Source organism: Corythoichthys intestinalis, chromosome 8 (genome assembly GCF_030265065.1).
Source record: "Corythoichthys intestinalis isolate RoL2023-P3 chromosome 8, ASM3026506v1, whole genome shotgun sequence".
Lineage (NCBI taxonomy): Eukaryota > Metazoa > Chordata > Actinopteri > Syngnathiformes > Syngnathidae > Corythoichthys > Corythoichthys intestinalis.
This window is the reverse complement of record NC_080402.1, coordinates 14,811,336-14,831,845: the sequence shown is the minus strand read 5'-3', so window position 1 is coordinate 14,831,845 and position 20,510 is coordinate 14,811,336. Positions and strand designations below refer to the sequence as shown.

At 40.2% G+C, this 20,510-nt stretch overlaps 1 protein-coding gene across 1 annotated transcript in view; it reads left to right on the top strand.

Annotated features, from left to right (window-relative positions):
• Window positions 1-20,510, top strand: part of slx4 (SLX4 structure-specific endonuclease subunit homolog (S. cerevisiae)) — a 33,484-nt gene that overhangs the window by 10,966 nt on the left and 2,008 nt on the right. The window contains exons 5-13 of the mRNA XM_057843047.1: window positions 1,655-1,881; window positions 4,037-4,329; window positions 4,395-4,575; window positions 4,644-4,807; window positions 4,883-5,029; window positions 5,145-5,314; window positions 8,653-10,538; window positions 15,213-15,312; window positions 15,375-15,680. Coding sequence (XP_057699030.1) covers window positions 1,655-1,881; window positions 4,037-4,329; window positions 4,395-4,575; window positions 4,644-4,807; window positions 4,883-5,029; window positions 5,145-5,314; window positions 8,653-10,538; window positions 15,213-15,312; window positions 15,375-15,680 — 3,474 coding nt within the window. The remainder of the gene's footprint in view (window positions 1-1,654; window positions 1,882-4,036; window positions 4,330-4,394; window positions 4,576-4,643; window positions 4,808-4,882; window positions 5,030-5,144; window positions 5,315-8,652; window positions 10,539-15,212; window positions 15,313-15,374; window positions 15,681-20,510) is intronic.

The window sequence follows — 20,510 nt, the reverse complement described above, 5'->3', positions numbered from 1 at the left end:
GATATGCGATATTATTGCATCCCCCAATTAAAAAAAAAAAAAAAAAATTACAATAACACTGTGAGAATACAGTATATATTAATAGATCATGTAAACCCATTTAAACGCAATAAATATTTACTCTTAAATTCAAAAATACTTTTTAGGAAATCACAACTAAAAACAATAGACCATGCCTCTTTTAAGTAAAAGACAACAATATTAATACAGCATAGAAAGACAGAAGAAATAAAATGTGTTTTTTAAGAAAAATAAAATTCCACCTTTCCCCTCATAGCTTCTGCTATGGCGTTCCATGTGTAATACAGTGGTACCTCTACATACGAAGTTTATTCGTTCCAGGAGCTTGTTTGTAAGTCGAAATGGTCGTATGTCGAGCAGGATTTTCCCATAAGAATACATTGTAATTCCAATAATTCGTTCCACAGCCCAAAAACCCACACTACATCCTTTATAAATACTGCTGTTACTATTGCAAATAGCAATTACAAAGAGCAAAACAAATAAAATATGAATAAAAATCAGAATAACAATAATATAATGAAAGCAATAATAACAATAATACAGTACAGTACCTGTAATAATGTAACGAATCAGCTTCCAATGTGGAGTTTTGCTGTACCTGAACGCACCGCGGGGCTGACGGTGAGCAGGAGAGCGCTATATTACTTTCTGTTTCGATCCTGGCGTCAACAGCAGTGGACACTCGGCGAGTTGATGGAATAAATGGTTTGAAAGCTGGCGATTTCTTAGGTGATGTTACCACAATAAGAACTGTCACCTTAACTTATAAAGACTGGCGAACGGAGGGGGACCGCCGGCCGAGATCGGCATTCTACGACCCAGTTCATGGATGCACACACCATGCTTATATTTTGCTATCATTCACATCTTCATTTCAATGGTAAGCATCACCTTTTCTTTTTTTTTTCTCCACCTGCACTAAACTAAAAACAGAACTAAAATGCATTTTGCGTAGTTGTTAACAAGGAAGCCAAACTTTTAACAGCACGTCAGCCGCACGCAGGTGCACTCGAGACGATAAATCGCAGCGGGAAAATGATCGCCTTCATTTTTATTTACCGTGCGATAAATGGAATCATTGCATATTGCGACAGGCTTAGAAGTACACTGATTGGCTGAATTGGAGAGGAGAAGGATGACTTCTTTGTGAACAGCCAATCGGTGTATTTCTGCCCGCTGTATGATTGGTTAACTTCATGGCACATTTGGAACGTGTGTGCCCAAGTGAGCACGCAGAGAAAACAAACCGATGAGCGCAGGGGTTGGGAGATTGAGCAAGGGCCTTGGGGGGGGTTCAGTCTTGTCTGTGTTTTCAGCCATATACTGTATATAAATAAATGTTTTTTTAAATTATACTTTGGGGGAAAAAAGTGGGGGAAAACCATGCCTTCTATATATATCTTTCCAATGCTAAATCTGAATAAATACATTGAATACACACAATTTTTAAGCAGTTTTTCACTTAACGCGGTGGGTTCTGGTCCCCATTAACCACGAAAAACCAGGGATCACTGTAATTTAATGTTTGTTGAGGGTTGTGGTGAAACTACCTAATTCATTGTCTTTTGATGTCTTTCTAAATGTATTCTGAATTCTAATGTGTTTGGCCCAATGTTTTTATAATGTTCAGCTCACAGCCCGGAGGCACTAAAAGGAAAGGTGTCACTCAGGCAGGCCCGGCAGGGAGAAAGAAGCCACGGAAAAAGACCGATATCCTGGATGAAGACACCATGATGGCTCTGGCGCTGTCATCCTCTCTGTTAGAACAGGAGCGGGAGCAACTGAATGCGGCAAAAGCACAGACGACTGCCGCTGATTCCTCTATGACATCTGTGTTGAAGTGGAGGCCAGATGCCGGTACAGTTTCACCTCATGTCTTCTGTCACACAAGATTGTCGATTTTATGTCACATCAGTTTTTTGTGTGATTCAGAGTTAAGTAAACATTTATGTTCCAGATGTCCCAATCCCATCACGTGATCGGAAATCGGGCCGATCAAGCCATTTTTCAGTTATTAGAGATGTTGTATGTTATACATACACAGCTGGCCAAAAGTACTGGCACCTCTGCAACTCTGTCAGCTAATGCTCAATTTCTCCCAGAAAATGATTGCAATAACAAATGCTTTGGAAGTAATATCTTTTTTCATTTATTTTGCTTGCAATGAAAAAACACAAAAGGGAATGAAAAAAAAATTAAATCATTATCATTTTACACAAAACTCCAAAAATGGGCTGGGCAAAAGTATTGGCACCGTCAGCCTAATACCTGGTAGCACAACCTTTAGACAAAATAACTGCAAACAACCGCTTCCAGTATCCAGTTTCTTACAATGCTCTGCAGGAATTTCAGACCATTATTCTTTGGCCAACCGCTCCAGGTCTCTGAGATTTGAAGGGTGCCTTCTCCAAACTGGCATTTTCAGATCTCTCCACAGGTGTTCTATGGGATTCAGGTCTGGACTCATTGCTGCCCACTTTAGAAGTCTCCAGTGCTTTCTCGCAAACCATTTTCTTTTGCTTTTTGAAGTGTGTTTTGTGTCATTGTCCTGCTGGAAGAACCATGACCTCTGAGGGAGACCCGGCTTTTTCACAGTGGGCCCTACATTATGCTGCAAAATTGCTGGTAGTCTTCAGACTTCATAATGCAATGCACACGGTCAAGCAGTCCAGTGCCAGAGATAGCAAAGCAACCCCAAAACATCAGGGAACCTTCGCCATGTTTGACTGTGGGGACCGTGTTCTTTTCTTTGAAGGCCTTGTTTTTTTTTCCTGTAAACTCTATGTTGATGCCTTTTCCCCAAAAACTTTTGTCACATCTGCCCAGAGAACATTCTTCCAAAACGTTTTTGGCTTTCTCAGGTAGGTTTTGGCAAACTCCAACCTGGCTTTTGTATGTCTCTGGGTCAGAAGTGGGGTCTTCCTGGTTATCCTACCATAGAGTCCCTTTTCATTCAGACGCTGACGGATAGTACTGGTTGACACTGTTATACCCTCGGACTGCAGGACTGCTTGAACTTGTTTGGATGTTAGTCGAGGTTCTTTATCCACCATCCGCACTATCTTTTGTTGAAATCTCTCGTCAATTTTTCCTTTCCATCCACATCTGGGGAGGTTAGCCACAGTGCCATAGGCTTCACAGTTATTGATGACACTGCGCATGGTAGACACAGGAACATTCAGGTCTTTGGAAAGGACTTTTAGCCTTGAGATTTCTAATGCCTCCTCACAATTTTGCTTCTTAAGTCCTCAGAGAGTTCTTTTCTCTTCTTTCTTTTCTCCATGCTCAATGTGATACACACAAGGAAACAGGACAGAGGTTGAGTCAACTTTAATCCATTTTAACTGGCTGCAAGTGTGATTTAGTTATTGCCACTACCTGTTATGTGCCACAGGTAAGTAACAGGTGCTGTTAATTTACACAAATTAGAGAAGCATCACATGATTTTTCAAACGGTGTCAATACTTTTGTCTGGAAATTTGTGGAATTATGTGTAAAATGATAATGATTAAATTTTTTTCCCATTCTCTGTTGTGTTTTTTCATTGCAAGCAAAATCAATGAAGATATTACTACCAAAGCATTTGTAATTGCAATCATTTTCTGGGAAAAATTGAGCCTTATTGCAGGGGTGCCAATACTTTTGGCCAGCAGTGTATAGCCGCATTTTAACGGCGTCGGGTGGTGACATCCTATGGTCGATGTGTGAACAAACCTGTCCCAGCTCTCTGCCATTGCACGGAATTGCATTGTGTCATTATTTTGTTGTTAAAACTATTTCAAGACTCTGCCTTTTTGTACAACTCTACGTCTAAGGATTGTTGATAAATGTTAATAGTCATAATTCGTGTTTACGGCTGTATACAACAAGATCAATTACATCAGGATTTATTTTAAAAATAGATCATATTGACGATACAAGTAAAATGATGAAATGGGAGAAGAATGGTTATAGTATTTGAACCTAAATGCTGTGTGCATGAGTTGTAATATTGCAATTCCTTGTGTTTTAGGTAAAGGATGCACTAAAAAGAAAAAGGGCACCGTCCCACGTCCTCCTCCAATCCTCCTCATTCAAGATCCTGATGCGGCCCTGACTAGACTGCAGGAACGGGTCTCTAATCTACTCCTACGCACTAGAGCTCCATCACCACCTACGCCGACCCGCTGTCCAAGCACCGTGTCTGCCTTGAGCGGTGCCACCCCCCTCTGGCAAAAAAGTGCTCTGCTCACTGGAAATAGTTGTGTATTAGACTTCTTCGTCCCGGAGCTTAGAGACTTCATCACGCCTTGGGAAGCAGCACAAGTAAGGAGATGTAGAGTATCGAAGGAGTTTTCCAAGTCTTACCACTTTCTAACTTCTACCCATAGCCTCTCTGCACTTTATCCCAACCCAATGCCAAAGCTTGCATCACGCCCTCCTCGACTCCCTCCACTCCGGCCGCCGGGCAGCTTCCTGCTAACAGTCAGGCACTGCAAGACCTTGTGGATTTGTCTGACAATGAGATTGCTACGGACCAAGGCGAACACATTGCTCCTGACACTGGCCAAGGTAAAACAAACAGGCAAAAACTAATTATCTTTATTTGATCTCTGTTTATTAAAATGATGCACCCACAGACCAAAACGCCAGTTTTTCCGCAAACTTCCAAATGAGTGGCTTCTTTCTCGAAGAGATCGCTGATGTCCATGTGAGTGACACACATACCGATACAAATGGCCTCCAAGCAAGAAGGTCTGTGTGTCAGCCCGGAGAAGCTCAAGAGCACAGCAGCCATTCATCTGTAAGATGCTGCTTCATATTTCTAAGGCAAATTTTGGATATGACAAAACGAATTGACTCTCCTTTTTCTCTAAAGGTGGCGCTATCGAACTTGGCATCAAACCTTAGCAGCATGGTGAACAACCCTCAACTCAGTGACTGGCAACTGCAAGTTGACAGTGGCGAAGTCTTCTTTGCTCATTCCTTCATGATATATGCACGCTGCCCTCTTCTGGCTGAAATGGTAACTACAATACCGCGTTAAAAGGAGAAATATGGACTTTTTCCCATGTTGAGCTACTATCAAAAATACCAAGAGTCTTTTAGTGACTTTAAAATTGTGATACATTTCACTCCAGATGCACGAAAGTGGTTTCGGGGTGCATGAGGAAGGGATGCCCGCAGCTCACAGGGTGTTGATCAGCGACGTCCCAGGTCAGGCGGTGTTGATTCTGTTGGAGTACCTGTATTCTGCTAGCGTTTCCCTCCCAGCGTCATTGCAGCCTCATGTGCTGGAGTTGGCATCCAGGTGAGTGAGCAGAAGAACACTTTGTCATATGTTGTTGAGCTTGAACAGCAGCAAACAAACCAGGCCTGCCAGAATTTCTTCACTGATTAGTCGATTCATCACTGATTATTATAGTAATTACAGTGATCCCTCGCTACTTCGCGCTTCAAACTTAACGTCCTTAGTTCATGACAGATTTTTTTCAATAGAAAAATTAGGGCTGTCAAAATTATCGCGTTAACGGGCGGTAATTAATTTTTTTAATTAATCACGTTAAAATATTTGACGCAATTAACACACATGCCCTGCTCAAACAGATTAAAATGACAGCACAGTGTCATGTCAACTTGTTACTTGTGTTTTTTGGGGTTTTGTCACCCTCTGCTGGCGGTTGGGTGCGACTGATTTTAAGGGCGTAAGCACAATGAGCATTGTGTAATTATTGGCATCAACAATGGCGAGCTACTAGTTTATTTTCTGATTGAAAATTTTACAAATTTGAGTAAAACGAAAACATTAGGAGGGGTTTTAATATAAAATTTCTATAACTTGTACTAACATTTATCTTTTAAAAACTACAAATCTTTCTATCCATGGATCGCTTTAACAGAATGTTAATGTTAATGCCATCTTGTTGATTTATTGTTATAATAAACAAATACAGTACTTATGTACAGTATGTTGAATGTATATATCCGTCTTGTGTCTTATCTTTCCATTCCAACAATAATTTACAGAAAAATATGGCATATTTTATAGATGGTTTGAATTGCGATGAATTACGATTAATTAATTTTTAAGCTGTGATTAACTTGATCAAAAATTTTAATCGTTTGACAGCCCTAGTAAAAATACAGTATTTTATTTAAAAATGTTTATATGCATGTATACATGTATAAATCAGTTTTCTTTTATACATTTCTCATTTATCTCATAATTATAACATTTGCATTGATTAAAAACCATTAAATATTTCTATAAATATACATTTAAGTTTTTTAATACTGAAGAAATGTGATATTTACAATTGAGAAATTATATATATATGTCATCATTTCAAGAATTTAGACAAGTTTAAGGTGAAAAATGTCCTAAACGATTAATTGGTTATCAAAATAGTTGTCGATTAATTGTTGCACCTCTAATGAAAATAAGGGCGTGCCATCTAATACACCCTATGAATCGATTCGATTACAATTCAGGGTGCTACGATTCGATTATTGAACGATGATCACGGTTATCACGATTATCACAAGTATCGCTGCATCATACATTATTAATTAATAAAAATAGCCAAACAAATTTGTTAATTATTTATTTAAAATATCCTAAAGATTCAACAGGAACGATGGAAACATGCTCATACAACAAAAAGCTACAAAAATATTAACCATTTCAAAGGTAGTATTTATTTCTCAACATGCCTATACAACACACAGCTGACCTTAAGATGCTCTTTTTTCCACAAGAAAGTGCGAAAAGATTAGCTGTTTCAAAGGCAGTACTTATTTCTCTCATCAATACAATAAAATGAATTCCACGTTTTCTGGAAATAAGACTTCTTTTAACCAATATACTTTGTTTTCACATATTTCTGTACTATTTCGTTTGTTTGTAGCATTACCGTTGTACTTAATCCTGGTTTTATACGTTGTGCATCTGGAGTAATTTTTTTACACCACCAAACAACGCACAAATGGACATGGAAATACACGTTAGCGAATTCGCTAATTAGCATAGCGCTCGGTGCTAACTAGTAACATCTCAAAAACAACAATAAAGGCTAAACAGTACAAGAGGGTTCGTGTACTCGCCTCTTTTAGATGCACACAGGACTTAGCAACACACTAGGGACATTTTCCAATAAACACGACTTGAACCTACTGCTGGACACTTAAAGGCAAGGAGCAACGAACTATCTCTCTTCCCCTCTTGCTCTAAAAAATAACTTGCTCTATAAAATAAGGACCCAAAGCGTGACCGCCGGGTCCCTACCTGTCTCATACACAAATGTATTTTCGAGTCTTTTGAACAGGCGTAATTATTTCCCTCAGTAACTTCAGCTGCAGTCATCATAACCTTGTGCGTCCCTTAACGTGTCCGGGCGGCAGACGAGTCTTGAATTTTGTTCCGCTACTAACGGCTATCATTGACTCATTCACTCCCAGCCATTTTCACCTTCGCTCCCGGCCGTTTTCCGCTACTAACGGCTGTCATTAACTCATTCACTCCCAGCCATTTTCACCGTTTTACTGGATTTTGACTGATTTTGCAAGGCCCACAGAAAATTCTTTTCTATTGCTATGTAAACATGGAACCCACCAAAAGAAAGATTAGACTCTCTTCTTTCAGCAGGAAAAAAAGTTACTTCATATCCTTTTCCATTCTTTACAAATCAGCATTAGAAAATAGCTTAGTTTGAGCAATTTTCCAATTTCTGATGAAAAAACAGAAATTGAGCTTTTTGTGAATACATTTCAAACATAACTTTGACTTTAACACAGCTATTTTTTGCTTTAGTTACATCCCAAACATCTGAATAATGTTTTCCTTTTACAAAATAACATAAACAACAAGACAAATAGAGCTTTTGATAGCAAAGTAACAATTTATTTACACATAACTAACTGAGAGATGACGCTGTTGTGGCCGCGACAGATGGGTAAACTTTTCCCTCATCGCAGCCTGTCTCATAAAGATGGATTTTTTGAGTCTCTGCGGTGTCTGCTCGGCGAGCAGCACATACTCAACGGCATCGCCCACTGCATTGGTGGTCCCGGTCGTTCTGCTCGGTCGTCCAGCGCCTGGTATCCCGGGCGTCCACTAGGTTGTTCTTCATTCGGTCGTCTTCCGGCGGCGCACCGGCCGTGCGCTGCCATTGAATCTGGTTGCGGGTCTTACCAAATGCGCTACTGCCCTCCAGTGGCCAGTTTTATTGCTTTAAAATCGATTTTCAGCTTTGTGCTTTGGAGCTAAATTGAATCAGAATCCAGAGATGTGTCTTGTGAAAAAAAAACGTAAAAGACGTATAAATACGTCTTTGGGACACTGAAACAATTAAAAATAGAATGTATTTATACGATTTTGGGAGCAAATGAGTTAAGGTATTAGGAAAAATCATTTTTGAACATTTATGAATCATAACATGTTGAATCTGGATTAATCTAATAATTGATTTATTGGCACACCGCTAAGTGAAAATAATAAAGAATCTGTTTAAAACACCATTAATATAGGAATAGAAAAAAATTACAGCATACAACAAAAAAGCCCTCAATTCAATTAATCAAGAAAGTCCTAAAAAGTAATATGGAATATTTTTTATGAGGTATACAACTTACCACCTCCTATATTTCAAGGTTCGATTTACAGGAATTGCGGCAGCTATGTGAACTTCATACTGAAGACCCATCTGCTCAAAATGACGATGGAGCCGCTATGAGCCCGACGGAGCGTCTCAACAAGACAGACATGGCCTTAACAGCACTCTTCAAGTCCATGTGGAGCCACGAAGACGACGCGGATCAAGAAGGGAATGACGAGAACGGTCTGGAAAAAGCTGCTGACGAAACATCCTGTGACAGGGAGCTCCCCGAGGAGCAGGTGAATGAGGAAGAGCTGGATGAGATTTACGAATTTGCTGCCACGCAGAGAAAGAGAGATGAGGAGACGGTGATGGTTGAAGAAAGCGAGGGAGATGATGGAGAGCTGACTGAGCCAAGAGAGACTCCAGAAAGGTTTTGTGACAAAATCCTAGAGCCTGAATCCGACAAATTTCTGGACCGCAACCTGGAGAACAGCTGTAATCGCATCTTCTCAGATTCTGACGGGGTCTACAAAAAAGATTCCTCTTCCTCGACTCCACCAAGAGCACACATACCTACAACCCCTATTTCAACATTGTCTGGGAGAAATTTGCTTCACTCCTCAGCAAGTATTGGCAGCGGCAGTTCCCCCAATACATCCAACTTGCCTGTCCCTGGTGTGTCCCCAGACAGGGATAGGAACTGTTGCACCATTGGAGTCAAGGAAGTAGTTAGAGAACAAGAACCTTTGGAACATTGTACGCCTCCAAAGTGTCAAAGTCAAGTTTCTGGTGGTATTCATGTCCTGCTCCCTCCTAATTCACGCCACAAAAATGAGCCAGAACTGATAGTTTTGTCAGGATCAAGTGAGGAAATGGAGGTATTCAATGCTGAACCCTGTTCCCAGAGTCCTATTCTCACTCATTCCCATGCAGGACAGAGCTTCACTCACTTAAAATCGAGAGAGCCCTCTGTGGAGATGGAACAGACCAGAAATCTGGAATGTAATATCACTGATATAAGTCCATCTCCCAAACAACTTAGTCCAGCTGATTGTTCTCCTGAGCTCTCTTGGTTAATTCCCTCCACACCAATCAGCCCCAGTCCCATCAAAACAAGCATGGAAAGTTCCTCTCAAACTAAAATCAGCTCATTTAGGACAAAGCTGTTCCCAGAAGAGAATGAACTGGACAGTGCAGAAGTGGACTTAGTGTTTGCGGAACCGAAGCCAAAGACACATCTCCAGCTACACGTTGACCCTTATAGCAGCACTCCCACGCATTTTGATGTTGTCCATAACCACGTCCGACCTAACACCTCTTTCCTCGACACAGAGCCTGACAAGCAAAAGTCATTCAGTCCAGAACATAAAAGCCCGGAAAGGATGCAATTTGAGAGTTTTCATCTTTCCCCACTCTCTGACCCTTCAGCTCGACATTCTTCTACTTCTCACCGAAGTCTTCCTAGTTCAGAGAGAGTTAGCAAGTACTCCAGTCTGAGTCCTGCTCGCTCCAGAAGTCACGATAGCACAGGAGTCAAGACCAAGCCAATTCCAGAGTTGGATGATGACAAGGAAGTAGGTGGAAGAGAAAAAACAGCATCGCCACATGCGAGTTTTGAGCAGAGCTTGCTAATCATGGACGACCCGCCGATAGCTTTCAACGACTCGTGGGGTCTCGACGCCTGTGATGACATTGCAGGGAATCCGGGATGCTTTAGTCCGAGGCTAGAGGAAAGCAGTCAATACCAAGAACCTAAAAACCTTATTTCACAGCCATCTACGAGTAAAAACTGCCGGATCTCGCCTTCAACCCCTGATAAGATCACCGATACGCCACCAGATTTAAGTGACAGTCTCCTGGTTGCGAATATGCAGGACTACTCAGGGGAAGAAGAAGAAATTCTTCCTCTTTCACAAAGGCTAAACCTAAAAACTCCACGTAAGTACTTTTTAACGGCATCATTTCATTCTTGTGAATGGATTTCGTCATAATTCAAAGGAGATATCGTCTAAACTAGGGCTGTCAAACAATTAAATTTTTTAATCGAGTTAATCACAGCTTAAAAATTAATTAATCGTAATTAATCGCAATTCAAACCATCTCTAAAATATGCCATATTTTTCTGTAAATTGTTGTTGGAATGGAAAAATAAGACAAGACTGATATACACATTCAGCATATTGTACATAAGTGCTGTATTTGTTTACTATAACAATAAATCCACAAGATGGCATTAACATTATTAACATTCTTACTGTCAAAGGGATCCATGGATAGAAAGACTTGTAATTCTTAAAAGATAAATGTGAGTTTGTATATTGTGACTCAATATTGCCATCTAGTGTATTTGTTGAGCTAAACGAAATGTTTGAATAGTTTGACTAAAGTCTGAGTATTATTTTGCCTAGCTATTTTGATTGGGAATGCCAGTTCTCTTTGCATTGAGCGCTTTTTGTGGAAAAAAAGCGCTTTTTTGAGAGATAGGAATATTATTTTTGTTGTGCTTTCAGTAAATGATAATGTAGAAACTTAATTGTTTCGCCCAAATGCATAATGGGAAGTTGGGCAACCATGACTGTCAGTGGTGGCTGCATATGGTATATATTCTCTGCGTTGTGTACAAACCAGGGTGATCACCTCCTGTCATTCTTCCCCACGTCGCTTGCCACAATAGTTATAATTGTTGTAGAAGAGATGCCAAAGCTTTTGCCAATAAATAGCGCAGCCCCAATGAATGCCTGTGTCCACGGCGCCATTGTAGTCTGTTTGCGGCAATGCGTGAGTGGGTCGTTCCGCGCATGCGTAAATATTTTAACGTGATTAATTTAAAAAATTAATTACCGCCCGTTAACGCGATAAATTTGACAGCCCTAGTCTAAACCAGTGTTTCTCAAACAGTGTCATTAGTGTTGCACGGTGCCATTTTTTGGAGGGGTCCCGATACCGATTTTGCTTCCCGGATGTGGAGTATCTGCCAATACTGTACCGATACCATGTTTTTTTTAAATACTCTGTTTTCCTTTTATTACTCAATTTCTGCATACTCGAATGTAAAATAACTGCTATCATGGCTTGGTCAGGCACTGCTTAACAAACTTTGTGCTGGTATGGTATAGTATGACCTGGTATGGGTGAGATTAAATGAATAAACCGATTTAAAACGTAAGACCTAAAATGCTCTCAAAGCAAGGCCAAAATGTTTTTGATTTTTGTTCGATTTGGTATCAAGCCTGATACTCCACCTCTTAACTCCACAGTCAGTGTCATTATACCACATACTGGAATTTTTGGACAAAAAGGCGCTCCTGACTATAAGCCGCCACCCACCAAATTTGAAATGAAAACGGCATTTGTTCATCGATAAGCTGCACTGGAATATAAACCGCAGTTGTCCTCACTGTATCATGGGATATTTACACCAAAAGATATTAACTGGTAACACTTTATTTGACAGTGGCATCATAAGACAATCATATGACCAAATGTACCCCATGAAGCTTTGAACCAATTGGCTGCAAAGCTTAATAGCTTCAAGAAGCTTTATTTGGCCATCACTGCTCCCTTGGGGGAGACAGTCAACCTCTGCTGCCACCTTCTATCAACACTCTTGTCGTCCAACATGCCTCCTAGCATGCATTGCAGTGCTACAGATGTAAATTACAATTTAAAAAAAAAATCATTTTTTGTGATAATTCTTCAGTTACTGTTCTAGTTGTTTCATTAATTGCTAGTTATGGTATTTGGTAACAGTTTATTTGACAGCAGCACCATAAGACTGTCATAAGATCATCATAACTGACACTGACACGAGCATTAATAAATGTTTATGACAGATGTCATTTTGTGTCATCCGGCAAATTACCTCACTTTTGAATGGATGTAAAAGATCCGAGCTGGACATAAATGGAGTTTGTGACATAATTTGCCAGATGACACTAAATGACAACCGTCATCAGCATTCATTAAAGCCCATAATAGTGTCATTTCATAATTATGACGGTCTTATGACGCCACTGTCAAATAAAGTGTTACCGTTTAACCCAAATAAATCAACAAATAAGCCACACTGGACCATAAGCCGCAAGATTCAAAATGAGGGTACAAAGTAGTGGTTTATAGTGTGAAAATTACACTCAGTAATTTAGCTTAGCTCATCCGCTTATGCTAGCAGAGGACACAAGTCCTATTGTTTTTTTTCCAGTTTTCCCACCTTCTAACAAAGCTAAAATATTTATACACTCAGTCAGAATTTATAGACTCTCGTGTCAATTTCAGTGTTCATAACACTGGTATTACCACTTTAACGTTTACATTTATCCACATTTAAAGCAACACCAGGTAACTTTTCAACCTTTATAAAATACTTTCATAACATTTGAAAAAATATGTCGACTTACAACTAGTTAAATGACATTACTTTTATCGGGGGTCTGTATGACTTTCACCGGCATTAATTAAATTTGAGGAGGGTGGCGGGAGCCCTGCCACACAAAAAAACCCTACAAATTTGCTGACTGCTTCACGGCTAGGGATGGGAATCGAAATCCGATTCCAATTCGGAACCGGTTCCGAGTGTTTCGAGGCCTCGACATCACAATGAAAAAGCCTGAACGATCCCTTTAACGAGTCCTGAAGACGCATATTGCGTCGTGACTGTCTTGTTGTCCAAATGCATCAAACTAGCATGGCGCCAAGAACCACTCGCTCCAAAGTTTGACTACACTTCACCAGGAAAGAGTGTGAAAATGAAAGGTTACGACGGGTAAGCACGAGCATTGCAGCCATAAACATAACAATGACAGCACGTAGGTTCAAACGCTTGAAAGTGTGTCTTCACAGTACAAAGTCCCGGCTATACAGTTAGCTAAACTCCCAAATGACGATGCAGAAGACGTTGGTATAATTTGCTGACTTTATTCAACCATCACTTGAGGAGTGAAACTAAGAATAGAAATGAAACAAATCAATTTCGTCCCCAATAACAAACAGGTTTGCATCAAAGTAAATCAGCGATGATTAGCTGCTAATAACAGTATGGTTAGCATTCGTTCGCTAGCATTAGCACATCGTTCAAACCACTACACAACTGGACTTAAGTGTCCGATCGCGAGTGGAAACACAACAACAACAACACAAAAGATGATACATACAGGCGTTGCCTCTGTAGATATTAACATTAACAAAGAACGTAGGCTCGTAGAAGTGTTTCCCTCTCTCACTCACTTGGATGCGCCATTTCTTCTTTGGGTGTATGCGCGCTCCAGTGGTCCTCAAACTGCGGCCCGCGGCCCAAATATGGCCCGCCTCCACATTTGGTCCGGCCATTTTGAATTTTTTTTTCTCAATCGTGTTATTTATTTTCTGGCCTTTTCCTTGAAGAATTCAGAGAGGGTTATTTGGTTATTATCTATTTGATTAATAGTGTTTTTATTATTAATTATTATTATTATTATTATAAAGAATCCAGAAAGGGTTATTTGATTGTGGCTTTCTGAAAAACAATAATTTTTTACATTTATGCACTTCTGCAATCGTCACACTTTTTCTGTAACAAACTGACCCCGGCCCCTCATCAGAGAAGGGAAAAGTTATGTGGCCCTCACAGGAAAAAGTTTGGGGACCCCTGCTTTAACACATATTGCCAAAGGCAGAACAAAAACCTATCTGCCTATATATATATATACCAATATTTTTTATTTCTATTAGATAAATGTTTCAGTAAAATGTTACACATTCTTGTGTATTTGCCACTTATTGCCACAGTTAACATTGAGGATTTGGGCCTCTTTTGATCTCGTTGTGAGTTTGTAAGGTTGTGACTTCTGATTAAACAAACTCGATGCCAATCAAAACGTTTGTTCTTCTTTTTTCCCAAATTAGAATCGATAAGAGAATCGATAAAGAATCGAATCGTTAAGCAATATCGATAATGGAATCGGAATCGTAAAAATCCTATCAATTCCCATCCCTATTCACGGCACACGTCACTTCCACCTTTCCCCATTCATTATAAAGACGGAAGCCGATGCTAACGCTTTCGCGCGAATGCTGCAAAGATGGCAGAGCAACAAGAGACAAAAAGTTTGTCTGAGGGGCGAAAAAAAGATAGGCTACCAGGATATACACAATAAACATTTGCCCGGCTTTCACACGTTGGTCCTCATGGGAAACGCAGTTTCCTTAAGGCAAAGCACTACCGCTTTTGTCCACCGGCGTCACCAAAATCGACAAAACTAAAAGTTTCAAAGTGTTGCTTTAAAGGTTTGATCCATAAATTGGAAATATGACCGTTAATTGAGCATATTCAACAAACACTTACCAGAATAAAAACTCTCCTAGGCTTAGAAGCTTTTTTCCCCTCTGCTTTATATTCGGCAATGTTCATAATCAGTGATCATACTGGGATTGGTGATCGGCAGTTGGAAACTAAATTTATAAAGAATTCATATCCTGCAGCATCGATGCGTTATTTCTTAGTTCTAGGCAATACCGATATCTACATTTTAATGCTGTATCGGGGCCCCTTCTGATACTAGTATCGGTATCAGTGCAACACTAATCATTCTATTTTGCAAAGAAGCTAAAACACTACTTCTGACTGTGCCTTCATAGCTTCTTCCCGCATTAAAAGCCGTCACACTTTAGTACCAATAACTCCAATGCCTCACTTCTCTGATATGGACACACCGGAACTCAAAAACAAACTGAACAGGTTAGTCCATTTGCTTGACCATGAGTTATGCCGATCACACTCATTGTGAGTATCCATTGCAGTTTTGGTGTTCGGGCGTTACCGAAGCGCCAGATGATCCTCAAGTTGAAGGAGATCCATCAGTACACCCACCAGCTCGTCAACTCTGACTCTGATGAAGAGGCACTTCCTGTGGGGAATGGAGCCCAGACAAAAGCCCCTCCCTGCAAGTCTTTGGCTGCTGAACAGGAAGCCAATTTCAAGGAGCCCAGGGTGCCAGCTTCCCTCACTCTGGCAAAACACACCCGAGAGGATGAGGGCATGGAGCCACTATCAAACTCTCAAGACTCAAATTCCTCTTCCGTCTCTTCACTTGATGAATCCGAAAGGTACCGTGTGCACGTCAACAGTAACTGGGACATTTTGGAATTGGCGAACATTTTGGCTTCAGGAATCTTGAAAAATAAGCCTTCTCTGGTTTTCTTGCTACATTTATATCAGTATATCAGCTTGTAGATCAGTTGAATTTTTTTGTGACACGATTTTAGTGGTATGAAAAAGTATCTGAACCTTTTGGAATTTCTCACATTTCTGCATAAAATCACCATCAAATGTGATCTCATCTACAGTGCCCTCCATAATTATTGGATTTATAATAATTATGTGTTTTTTAGCTTCTAATAATATATATTTTTTCTAAATAATATGGGACCTTAATGGAAAAAAAAAAGAAAAATCCAACGTTCAATACAAGTGCATTTATTCAGTGGGGAAAAAATCCCACATAAAGAAATAATTATTTGACATCAAATAATGTTTGTCGCAATTATTAGGACCCCTGGTGTTAATACTTTGTACAACCCCCTTTTGCCAACAAAACAGCACCTAATCTTCTCCTATAATATTTCATAAGATGGGAAAAGACAGAAAGAGGGATCTTCAGCCATTCCTCTTTGCAGAATCTCTCTAAATCATCCAGAGACCTGGGTCCTCTCCTCTTCAGCTCACCCCACAGGATTTCAATGGGGTTGAGGTCTGGGGACTGAGATGGCCATGGGAGGAGCTTGATCTTGTGTCTGGTGAACCATTTCTGTGTAGATTTGGCCATATGTTTGGGGTCATTGTCTTGCTGAAAGACCCAGTGATGACCCATCTTCAGCTTTCGGGCAGTGGGCAACAGATTTTGATTTAAAATGTCCTGGTATTTCAAAGCATTCATGATGCCATGCACCCTAACAAGGTTCCCAGGACCTTTGTAAGCGAAACAGCCCCACAGCATCACTGACCCACCCCCATACTTCACAGTGGGTATGAGGTGCTTTTCAGCATGCGCATCTTTCGTGGCACGCCAGACCCACTTAGAGTGTTTGTTGCCAAAAAGCTCAATCTTGGTCTCATCTGACCAAAGCACACCGTCCCAGTTGAAGCCCCAATGCCGCTTGGCGAACTCCAGACGTTTGCGTTTATGATTGTGAGTGAGAAAAGGTTTTCTCCGTGCATGCCTCCCAAACAGCTTGTTGGCGTGTAGACAGCACCTCATACACACTGTGAAGTATGGGGGTGGGTCAGTGATGCTGTGGGGCTGTTTCGCTTCCAAAGGCCCTGGGAACCTTGTTAGGTTGCATGGCATCATGAATGCTGTGAAATACCAGGACATTTTAAATCAAAATCTGTTGCCCTCTGCCCGAAAGCTGAAGATGGGTCATCACTGGCTCTTTCAGCAAAACAATGACCCTAAACATATCGCCAAATCTACACAGAAATGGTTCACCAGACACAAAATCAAGCTCCTCCCATGGCCATCTCAGTCCCCAGACCTCAACCCCATTGAAAACCTGTGGAGTGAGCTGAAGAGGAGAGTACAGAGGAGAGGACCCAGGTCTCTGGATGATTTAGAGAGATTCTGCAAAGAGGAATGGCTGAAGATCCCTCTTTCTGTCTTTTTCCATCTTGTGAAACATATGAGAAGATTAGACACTGTTTTGTTGGTTGTACAAAGTACTAACACCAGGGGTGCTAATAATTGTGACACACATTATTTGATGTCAAATAATTATTTCTTTATGTGGGATTTTTTCCCCACTGAATAAATGGACTTGTATTCAAGGTTGGATTTTTCCTCTTTTTTCCATTAAGGTCCCATATTATTTAGAAAGGAAAAAAATATATTAGAAGCTAAAAAACACATAGTTATTATAAATCCAATAATTATGGAGGGCACTGTATGTTAAAATCACACAGATGAAAAAACTGTCTGCTTTAACTAAAACCACCCAAACATTTATAGGTTTTTGTACGTTAATGATGATAGTATACAAACAATGAGATAAGGGGGAAAAAATAAGTGAAGCATCACATTTAATATTTTGTGGCAGCCCCTTTGGCAGCAATAACTTCAACAAGACACTTCCTGTAGCTGCAGATCAGTCTGGCACATCGATCAGGACTAATCTTGGCCTATTCTTCTCGACAAAACTGCTGTAGTGTTAAAAGTGCACTAAATAAAATAATAAGTTGCTACTTCGGGCAAAAACTTATATGATATGTTCAGTTTTGCTATTGATCCTGAAAATATAGGTGAATATTTCTGCATTTGGCGATTTTTGTGAATCTAGAGTAAAATTTGAGAATTTTATAGCCACTTTAAGTTTTTTTATACTTATAGAAAAAAATAATTAATCGGGATTTTATTAGGGAACGACTTTGAATTTTTTGATGCCGCTGCTCATGGAGACTCATATCGCTCGTGGCTTTGCAAATATTTGAATTTTTAAGTTTTTTAAAATCCTCCCCTTACGGATCGGCCCGCGAGCACCATCAACTGATAGTAAAGTCTATGCTACGTCATCACCCCGAGCGTCCGTAAAACATGGCGCCCTCCGTATGTCAAAATATGTACTAAATATAATAGATTTTTAAATCAATGGCAATATTTTAGGCCGTAGGTTTGGTCTCAACATTGGTTAGGACGGTAAAACAGCATCGCCTTTATATAGACTTTTTGCTAGGGACGGGACATTGTTAAGACCAAAAAGATTGGGTGAACGGAGCTCAGGGCTACATTTCTCACAGATACGAACTTAATTGATAGGCTAAATAAATCTGTATTGACTTACACCATCTTTCATGTGTATTGGTTCAGGTGATACACTGTCCAATTCAAACCTTTGTTTTCAAAAACTACGAAAGAAATCTTTTTGAAAACTTCCAGAATAAATGTCTTGATTTTATTAGAAATTTTAAATTGAAATATTTGACTATAACTTGCAGTGGGGCAAATAAGTATCTAGTCAACCACCAATTGTGCAAGTTCTCCCACTTGAAAATATTAGAGAGGCCTTTAATTGTCAACATGGGTAAACCTCAACCATGAGAGACAGAATGTGGAAAAAACCCCAGAAAATCACATTGTGTGATTTTTAAAGAATGTATTTCCAAATTAGAGTGGAAAATTAGTATTTGGTCACCTACAAACAAGCAAGATTTCTGGCTGTCAAAGAGGTCTAACTTCTTCTAACGAGGCTCCACCCATTACCTGGGTTCAGGGTTTATCGGTATAAAAGACAGCTGTCCACAATCTCAGTCAGTCACACTCCAAACTCCACTATGGCCAAGACCAAAGAGCTATCGAAGGACACCAGAGACAAAATTGTAGACCTCCATCAGGCTGGGAAGACTGAATCTGCAATAGGTAAAACGCTTGGTGTAAAGAAATCAACTGTGGGAGCAATTATTAGAAAATGGAAGACATACAAGACAACTGAAAATCTCCCTCGATCTGGGGCTCCATGCAAGATCTCACCCCGTGGCGTCAAAATGATAACAAGAACGGTGAGCAAAAATCCCAGAACCACACGGGTGGACCTAGTGAATGACCTACAGAGAGCTGGGACCACAGTAACAAAGGCTACTACACAATGCGCCGCCAGGGATTCAAATCCTGCACTGCCATACGTGTCCCCCTGCTGAAGCCAGTACACGTCCAGGCCCGTCTGCGGTTCACTAGGGAGCATTTGGATGATCCAGAAAAGGACTGGGAGAATGTGTTATGTTTAGATGATACCAAAATAGAACTTTTTGGTAGAAACACAGGTTCTCGTGTTTGGAGGAGAAAGAATACTGAATTGCATCCAGAGAACACCATACCCACTGTGAAGCATGGTGGTGGAAACATCATGCTTTGGGGCTGTTTTTCTGCAAAGGGACCAGGACGACTGATCTGTGTAAAGGAAAGAATGAATTGGGCCATGTATCGAGAGATTTTCAGTGAAAATCTCCTTCCATCAGCAAGGGCATTGAAGATGAGTCGTGGCTGGGTCTTTCAGCATGACAATGATCCCAAACACACAGCCAGGGCAACAAAGGAGTGGCTTCGTAAGAAGCATTTCAAGGTCCCGGAGTGGCCTAGCCAGTCTCCAGATCTCAACCCCACAGAAAATCTGTGGAGGGAGTTGAAAGTCCGTGTTGCCCAACAACAGTCCCAAAACATCACTGCTCTAGAGGAGATCTGCATGGAGGAATGGGCCAAAATACCAGCAACAGTGTGTGAAAAGCTTGTGAAGAGTTACAGAAAACGTTTGGCCTACGTATTGCCAACAAAGTTTACATAACAAAGTATTGAGATAAACTTTTGGTATTGACCAAATACTTTTCCGCCATGATTTGCGAATAAATTCTTTAAAAATCAAACAATGTGATTCACTGTTTTTTTTTCTTCCACATTGTCTTGCATGGTTGAGGTTTACCCATGTTGACAATTACAGGCCTAATATTTTCAAGTGGGAGAACTTGCACAATTATTGGTTGACTAAATACTTATTTGCCCCACTGTATATGAGTGAACCTATTATTTAATGCAAATAAGTTACTTAAAAGTTGGTAGTGTTACAGTACGTCCCTATGCAAACCTACGCCTTTGTTCTATTAACATATTTTAGTAAAAGAGAAGTCGTCCAAGGTTCCCTTTCCCTTTAAGGGCGTGAGACCAAAGAAAAATTGCAATTTAGGCAGCACCCCAGACCAATTTGGCATTTTTAGAAGCATTTTCTTTTCTCTTGATTTGTTGTTTTAGGATAAGTAAATCTGCTCAGAAACTGCATGTTTTAGTGTTTTGTGTGACAATTATTGAACATTTTCAGGGTGAGATGTAAAATCTCCTCCAATTCCGGAATGACCCATCTGATATGAATTGTGGAAGACTTTTTGGGTGATTCATTCAG